This window comes from Cucumis melo, chromosome 9 (assembly GCF_025177605.1).
Source record: "Cucumis melo cultivar AY chromosome 9, USDA_Cmelo_AY_1.0, whole genome shotgun sequence".
In the NCBI taxonomy this organism is placed as follows: domain Eukaryota; kingdom Viridiplantae; phylum Streptophyta; class Magnoliopsida; order Cucurbitales; family Cucurbitaceae; genus Cucumis; species Cucumis melo.
Window position 1 is genome coordinate 24,818,524 of NC_066865.1, and position 9,032 is coordinate 24,827,555.

A 9,032-nucleotide genomic window follows, 5' to 3' on the forward strand; every position below is an offset into this window, starting at 1 on the left:
TAGATTGGTTGTTGTCATATTTTAACTAACCTTTATAGTTTAGGATGTGTCCAAAATTAATCACAAACAATAGTTTGGGATTAAACTAATTAAGTTGGATTTGGCAAAAGAAAAAAAAATTAAATTAACATGTAAAAACCAATATCAACTGAAAAATAAATGTCATATTAATAGAAGTTTAAACATGAACATGTGGTTTCCTAAGTTACCAAGTTTTTATGTCCATTAATAATTTAGCATGATAAATCATTGTAGATTTAATATAGTGATAAAGAAGAAACATAAATTTATTGAGTTCATGTTACTAATGAAAACACTCGATCGAAGAAAAAAAACAAACATTTTAAGAGTTAAGAGACAAAATTCATCCCTTTTTAAAAAACATAAAACTAAAACAAACATTTTAAAAGTACAATAATTAAAATAAACAAAATTGACCACGTATGAATATCTAAAATGAACACTTTAGAAGTATAGACATAAAATTGTTCAACTAACATAAACTTAGTATTGTCAACTTTATAGTCGAGGTTTGATTTCACACAGTTACATATTGTCATATATATATATATGAAACATATTTTGTCACTATTATAAGATGTTTTGTGGGCTAAAAATGAATGCAAGTGGAACATAACAAAATCGTAGTTGGCCCATTACATTACATGTTGAGAGATATTCGATGTGAAGTTAAATATTCAACCCCTCTAATTATTATAGATTCCTTGACTAATTCTGATCTTTTTATTTTATATTACATCATCCCTCAACAAACTAATCATTGGATTATATATGAAATTTCAATAATTATATGTGTGGAGTGGAATAATTATCACCTCATTGATCCAAATAAAATTTAAATTAAACTTATGAACACCAACCAACCTATGAACCGTACACAATTCAAACCATTAAATCACTCATTATTTAATCACAAATTAATGTTTAGAGAGCTAGCTAAGCATGTGTTTGGATTCACAAGAATAACATTCTTTTTTAAATTTTTTTTTTAAAAAAAGTATTTGTTTGCTTGTTTTTAAAAGTGTTTTTATATACAACTTTATTTGATTTGTTATATATACATCAAACATACATATGTGTATTAATTAATGTCAAATTACTTTCGAGGCAGCTCTAAATAACAACATGAACTAATTAATAATTGGAAATAATATAGTGGAAGTGGCCGTTGTGGGTGTGGTGTCTAGAGTTAGTCCCATAGGTGTGGTTTGGTGGTCGAGGTAGAGCCATAGGCAATGGGTAGACAAACGTTGGTCGTTAGAGTTGGTCTTTGAGGTGATCATCGATTGTGGGCTGTTTGGAATTGGTTCGTCGGTGATGATTATATTATATATTGTCCAAAGTTTCACCAAAGTATAGGTTGCCAAAGGTGACCCGAAATGGTGGGTGTTAGTAGCCACGATAACACGGTGGAAATGAAGTAGATGACCAAAGAGAACATTTTGGTAAATTTGATAATTATATAAATTAGAAATACGATAGATTAACCATCGAACAATTAAAATTCATGTTTCTCCTCTAAACTCGTATACAAAGTCTTAAAATTTCAAAATAATTAAAATCACTAAAAAAAAAAAGAAAGGAAAAAGCTATTGATATAGTACACATACTACACATTGAGACTACATTGTACGTTTAAATAAATGCTTTTGTGCCAATAACTCAACTTGTCGAAGTTTAGTCTCTTGAATCGTAATAAAATCATATAATTTAACTATTTGAAATTAATTAAAAAAATTATTCAAATATCCTTCTATTTATCTTTTGCTTAGTAAAAGTAATTTTGTCTTTTTCTTTCAAAGTTTAATATTATATTCACAATAGTTTCTAAACGAGAGCTCTATTTCTAGTAAGTATTACCAGATTAATTTTAGAAAATAATTTCACATGCTTTTGTAATTAAGAAATAGACTATATTATAATTTGTGTAATTAACCCTCAGACCATATTGCATTTTTTATAGACAACATAAACATAAAGTTAGGTTAGTGAATAAGTCATAAGATTATCTCTAAAAACTAAGTATAAATTAATGAGTAACCTAATATGCACGTTTGTTGAAGAGAAAAATAAAATTACTGTACTGTGTTTGTAAACTTTTCCACATATAAATGCAGCTATTTGTGAAAATGATGTTAACGTGTGGAATAATTTGCTTTTGGTAGAAGTTGGAGTTTGAAATTTCTAACTTAACAAAAAAAATTCATGAGTTTACACTCGTTTTAACTGTACATAGTCACCGTGTATTTTCTTTCACACAACTTTTTCAATGTACTCTTTTCTTTTGCGTAAGTAATGTAACATAATCGCTACAAAAAATAGGCTTCGCTCATTACACAATACTGTCGAAGAGATCTAAAAACACGTCGGTAGATTTATCTCTCTGTTAGTGGACAAAAACCTGTCGAGAGATAAACTCGTCGAAAGTTGATCTTCCAACAACAAAACGAGGTTGTCCACTGTTAGAAAAAATTGTTGACAGTTTAAGTACGTTGTTTGCAGTAGTGATCTCCCGACGCTTACATTACATTACGTCCCAACGCACCCCTTGACTCGTCGACAATTATATCCATAAAACACACACCAACGTTATTCTAGTTAAATATCTCCCGACGTTACATGTAAGAAATGTGTTTGACACAAAAATATGAAAATAAAGATTGAATAGTATGATCTTAAATCAAATTCAAAGACGATATATATAGTCATATAAATTCTTACACCTCAGGGCTAACTTGAACAAAGTAAAACTAGTCAACTAAGTTGATATGCTTACCATTTTCTTATCATCGAACGTTTAGAATAAATAAACAAATCACTATGATTGTTATACCTTAAACTAATTGGGAGTTTAAAGAGTTTCTCATGTCTTCAAAGGATGGGTAGGAAATTTTTGACCTAATTAAGTCAGCAAATATCTCATCGATCGTCTCTCGGTTAAATTACAAAATTAGTACGAAAATTTTCATATTCAAAACTAGTCTTTTGGTTTTTCCATCTTTTTGTACCATAATCCTCAAACTTTATAAAGTCTCGAATATTCTCAAACTTTCAATTTTATATTTTAATAGATTCTTGTGATATACTAAATAAATCATAACTCAACTAATATAATACCTAATATTCCCTTCTTTCGCTTCTTGTACTAATCGTTTTTATTATATAAATGAAGTGGGAATGAAGTATCCTTTTTCAAAAAAAAAAATATAATGCCTAATATTTAATGTTTGATTTTCCATCTCAAGGTTTACGTTCAGTGACGCAATTACAATAATAACATCAATTAAAAATTTACAAATCTACACAAAAAAAAACAACAACAAAATTGAAATTCCGAAGTCCCACCATATCCAAACCTCAATTTTACTTATAAAACATTAATTAAAATTTTAAATACTCAATCCAACCATATACTACATATTAGATACGATATTAAAAACTTATAGACTTATTAGGCACATGCTACTAAACGTACTACAAATTTAATTTGTTGAATAACATAAGTACAAATTTTTTTTAAAAAAAAATATTAGAGAATAAACTTATAATTTAATTACAATATTTTAATCATCACATAGCTTATAATTATAAACTTATAATCACAAAACTCTCCTACTTATATATAAATATAATTAGTTAGAGATGTGACTTTGACCTTGACTCCACATAATCGTATTCCCATGGAAATTCAAATCAACCATTTTTTTTTTTTCTCTTCAATTAGAACACGCCAATTCATTAAATAATTTGTAACATTTTTTCCAAATCCAAATGATACGCCCAAAATTATATTATATACTTTTTATTTCCTTTGATTTGATCAACAACCCTACGTGATTGCAATTGCCTTTTTCCCTTCCCTATAAATTCACTTCACATTTTCCATTGTTTAAACACACAAACTCCAAGCAAAGCTCTTTAAGAAATATAATGGCTGCCCACAAAATAGCTACGACCCTTTCCATCTTCTTCCTCCTCTCCTCTATTTTCCGGTCTTCCGAGGCAGCTGGAATCGCCATCTATTGGGGCCAAAACGGAAACGAAGGCTCTCTTGCATCCACCTGCGCCACTGGAAACTACGAGTTCGTCAACATAGCATTTCTCTCATCCTTCGGCAGCGGTCAAACTCCGGTCCTCAACCTTGCCGGTCATTGCAACCCTGACAACAACGGTTGCGCCTTTTTGAGCGACGAAATAAACTCTTGCCAAAGTCAAAATGTCAAAGTCCTCCTCTCTATCGGCGGCGGTGCGGGGAGTTATTCACTCTCCTCCGCCGACGATGCGAGACAAGTCGCGAACTTCCTTTGGAACAGCTACCTCGGCGGGCAGTCAGATTCCAGGCCACTCGGTGCTGCTGTTTTGAATGGTATTGATTTCGATATCGAGTCTGGCTCGGGCCAGTTCTGGGATGTACTAGCTCAGGAGCTAAAGAGTTTTGGACAAGTCATTTTATCTGCCGCGCCGCAGTGTCCGATCCCAGACGCACACCTAGACGCCGCGGTCAAAACTGGACTGTTCGATTCCGTTTGGGTTCAATTCTACAACAACCCGCCATGCATGTTTGCAGATAACGCGGACAATCTCCTGAGTTCATGGAATCAGTGGACCGCGTTTCCGATATCGAAGCTTTACATGGGATTGCCAGCGGCACCGGAGGCAGCGCCGAGCGGGGGATTTATTCCGGCGGATGTGCTTATTTCTCAAGTTCTTCCAACCATTAAAACGTCTTCCAACTATGGAGGAGTGATGTTATGGAGTAAGGCGTTTGACAATGGCTACAGCGATGCCATTAAAGGCAGCATCGGCTGAATTAAGCTCCTAAGCTTAAATTTAATTAAAGCCTATGAATAAACTCCAAAGTACTATAATAATTAAAAAGTGAGACTTCATCTTCTCCATTTAGTCTCATATTATATAAAATTTGTGTGATGCAATGATTAAAATCCTTTTTTTTTTATATTAATTACAATACGATCAATGTTTTTAGAATTAAAAGTTGTTGTCAATAAAAGTATTATTCCAAGTTTCAATTTTGTGTAAAATGTTTGAAGTTTAAATACAGTAATGATCTCATTAACGTAAATTAGAGAGAATCAAATTATAAATAGTATTATACTTTAGCCAACTTTTAAGTTGATATTATATCTAATAATAATTCACGTTCTTGGTTAATGTTGAACTCATAGAAAATGTCAATATATATCTTCCATCAATATAAAAATTGAAAATTTTAAGAATACATACAAAGAGGACATTAAACTAAATAGTCATTAGAAGTTTTAATTTTACCCTAATTTTTAATTTGATTATTAAAAAACAATCTTATCACATCGCTCAATAGTAAATAAAACTCTCCAGAATGTAATTAATTATGTTTTTAAGTCAAATAGTGATATTGACATATAACACCAAAACAAGAACTGATCATATTTTCTGATTTTTTGTTCTTATCAATGTTAACTTCTACACTTTTTTTAAGTATAAAATGTTTATGTTTGATATGATATTATTGACCCATTATACCCATAAGATATATGTTTTCCAACAAAAAAAAAAAAAAAACTTAGATTAAATTATTGACTTAGACGTTACTGTCATTATTTTAATTTTACAAATATATTGTCCGACAACTATTTTCCTTCTAAGATAATTAAACTTGTTTAACTCTCAGGAAACGGGAAAGAAAAGTACTAAGAAAACTATTTTAATTCAATCTTTAAATTGGGTTTTATTTTCCAACTAGATTATTCATCCTATTATTTGTATTTTGCAGTCATATTAAGATTAACATATGATTTTTATAAAAGATATTAAAGATATCGATTCATGTTTGAATCTTTATATGATTTATAGATATATTTGGATAGAGATTCAAATTATTATCTATCAAGGGTGCAAACGAAGAATTTTTTGAGATTTCTCGAGTGCTCATCATATACTTAGAATCCATTTTTTTTATGAACATACAAAGTAAATTGAGGTAAATATCAGATTGTCACTATATCCATTACATGTTCAAGATGGCACACCATTGTGCTACATGTTTTTTTTTCACTAAGGAGCAACATTGTAGATATATATCTTTACAAAGGTGTGTTAGGGCAACAACCATTTCTTTTATCTTCTTCACAAATTAATTGGGTATATAATTGGTAGGGAGGGTATATATTAAAAAATATGTTTTCTTTTCATGTATGTGATTTGTATATATTTCCAATTTATTTATGTTCATATGTATTTTGCATGAAAAGTTATACTCTAATAAGAAGTGATTTTATTGCATCATAGTGATGATATAAATATATAAATGGGCCAACAAATCCCATTTTCTTTTCCATTTCTTATATTTTAATTATTCATGGCCTAATAAGTTTATTGATGATCAAGAGAAGAAGCTCAAAGACTTCCTTTAATGTCGTTACTGTAGCCATTATCAAATGCCTTACTCCACAGCATAATTCCTCCATACTTGGCAGAACTTTTAATCCTTGGAAGAACCTGAGACTTAAGCACGTTGGCCGGGATAAAACCGCCGCTCGGTGCAGCTGCAGATGCCGCCGGTAGTCCCATGTACAGCTTCCCAACCGGAAACCCCGTCCACCGGTTCCAAGAATTCAGGAGATTGTTGACGTTTCCATTTGCATACATACATGGCGGATTGTTATAGAATTGAACCCAAACGAAATCAAACAAACCTGTCTTAATGGCAGCGTCTAAGTGCGCGTCGGGGATCGGACACTGGGGTGCGGCAGAAAGAGTGACTCCGCCTTTGTTCTTCAGTTCTCGAGCCAATACATCCCAAAACTGGCCAGAGCCAGCTTCGATATCGAAATCGACACCGTTCAAAACAGCGTTGCCGAGCGGTCGTGAGTTTGACTGACCACCGAGGTAGTTGTTCCAGATGTGATTAGCAACTTGTCTTGCATCATTGGCGGAGGAGAGTGAATAACTCCCTGCGCCTCCGCCAATGGAGAGAAGGACTTTGATGCCTCGACTTTGGCAAGATTGGATTTGGCTACTCAAGAAGGTACAACCATTGTTGTTATTAGGGTTACAATGACCCGCGAGGTTGAGGACCGGAGTTCGGCCGCTACCGAAGGAGGAAAGAAATGCTATGTTGACGATCTGGTAGTTTCCAGTAGCGCAAGTGGAGGCAAGAGAGCCCTCGTTGCCGTTTTGTCCCCAATAGATGGCGATACCGGCAGCATCGGAAGATCGGAATATGGAGGCAAGGAGGAAGGAGATGATGGATAGGATTGTGATGATTTTTTGGGCAGCCATTGTTTCTTCTAGTGAGCTTTTCTTTCTCTTTCTCCTTTGTGATTTTGTTGTGTGTTTCAATGAAGAATATGAAGTCAATTTATAGGGAAAGGAATGAGAAGGACATCACATGGATTGACCAAGTCAATGGGAAGAAAATTAAAAGTAGAGATCATATAATACAATAATTTTGGCCATTAGCATATTTAATATATACAATTTTCATCACTTTTTTCTTAAAGTTGTGATGTTTGACTATGATGAAAAAGTGATTTTGGTCTTAGTTTTTGGTGGTATATGATCAAAATTTTTAAAATAATGGAAGAAAACATTAGATATTTTCAAAATTTTAATGACTAAATATGCTTTTAGATTTAAAAAGCTTTAGATATAAAACTTACAATGCCTAACATTTATTCAATTAAATTAAAGCATGCATCATAGAGAGCTCCAAAACTTGACTAATTTAATTGTTAAATTATTTGATTAAATACATGTGTAATCACTCCACAAGTTCCAATTAGTCTAAAGTTAATTTGATTTCTTGTCGTGCCATACTTTTCTATCAAATTTTCAAGTTAATTATTGTATTGGTTCATTTTTTTTTCTACCACAAAATTTCTTCTCTTGCACTCTTATATTATATTAATTATGTCGAAGTTGTGAATGTGGAAAAAAGGGATGGGAATGTTTGACAAAAAATGAATACTATACTATGGTTGTTTTATTACAATGTATTTGTGACTTTTTTGGTATTATTATGATTTGAAGTGGGGGTGCCAAATAAGTGAAAGTCATGGAGTCAAATGTGAAGACTTTGAAAGTGTGGGATACGTGGAGAATGGTATGTTGGAACTAAATAATTTATGATTGATTGTGTTACAAAACTAAAATATTAAATATTCACTCTCCTAAAATTCCAATTAATATCATATGATGACCCATCTCGATGAAACTTTATAAGTAAAGTACTAATTATCATTTGAAAAAAAAAAAAAAAAAAAAAAGAATTCGATTGCTCGATCTCTCGGACATCGTTATGTGACAATTCAAACTTTGCTTCTATAGAAGATTGAAAGAGCAACTTGATAATGTATAAAATTAATTAAAGTAGAAGTAATTGGAGTGCACTAAGACTTTGAAAAATAGAAGTAATTGCAAATAAAAGACTAAGGAAGTCAAGTTGAAGAAATTGCAAACCAGTGCCCAAATTATTCAAAAGAGTGCTCTTGAGTGTCCATATCAAATAAGATTATGATCTTTTATTTGCCTTTTTTTAAGGATAAAATTCATTAAATACGGCAATATGCAACCTATAATTGACTTGAAACTTCTTTTGGTACAAATAGCTTTAGTATTTAAATTGTAATTTAATAAAGAAGAAATTCTATTTTAATGAAGTTATTTGGTTTGAATTTTCTAAGAACGAGTTTTTAGGATTTTTTTGAAATTTATTTATTTATTTTTTAATTTATTGGGATTAAACCTCCGAACACTTAAAATGAAAATCTAGGGTTTGTTCAAAACTTAGAACACATTAGGTGTATAAATAAAAAACTTTTATAATTTTTAATTAAAACTTTAATTTTCACTTCTTTTAGATTCTAAAGACGAGCCATTGATTGAGAAGCCTAAAGAAATTGTTGTGTTATTTAGTTGAGATTTGACCTACTAACATTTATTTGGACAAGTTTTAGAAAACAGAAACCCACCCATGACTTTTTTACCCATTCGTTCGACGATTCTACACA

The 9,032-nt window shown here is 31.5% G+C and overlaps 2 protein-coding genes across 2 annotated transcripts; one reads left to right on the plus strand and one right to left on the minus strand.

Moving 5' to 3' along the window:
- The first annotated feature begins 3,912 nt into the window (after nt 1–3,912).
- On the plus strand, nt 3,913–4,890 carry LOC103482936 (acidic endochitinase). Its single transcript, NM_001328439.1, is given in 1 exon segment — nt 3,913–4,890. A coding segment is annotated over 1 exon segment (879 nt). The 5' UTR covers nt 3,913–3,951; the 3' UTR covers nt 4,831–4,890.
- A 1,382-nt stretch (nt 4,891–6,272) lies between these two features.
- LOC103482937 (acidic endochitinase-like) lies at nt 6,273–7,351 on the minus strand. Its single transcript, XM_008439336.3, has one exon. The coding sequence runs from the start codon at nt 7,300–7,302 to the stop codon at nt 6,418–6,420; it is 885 nt and encodes a 294-aa protein (XP_008437558.2). The 5' UTR covers nt 7,303–7,351; the 3' UTR covers nt 6,273–6,417.
- Between the last annotated feature and the right edge of the window lie 1,681 nt (nt 7,352–9,032).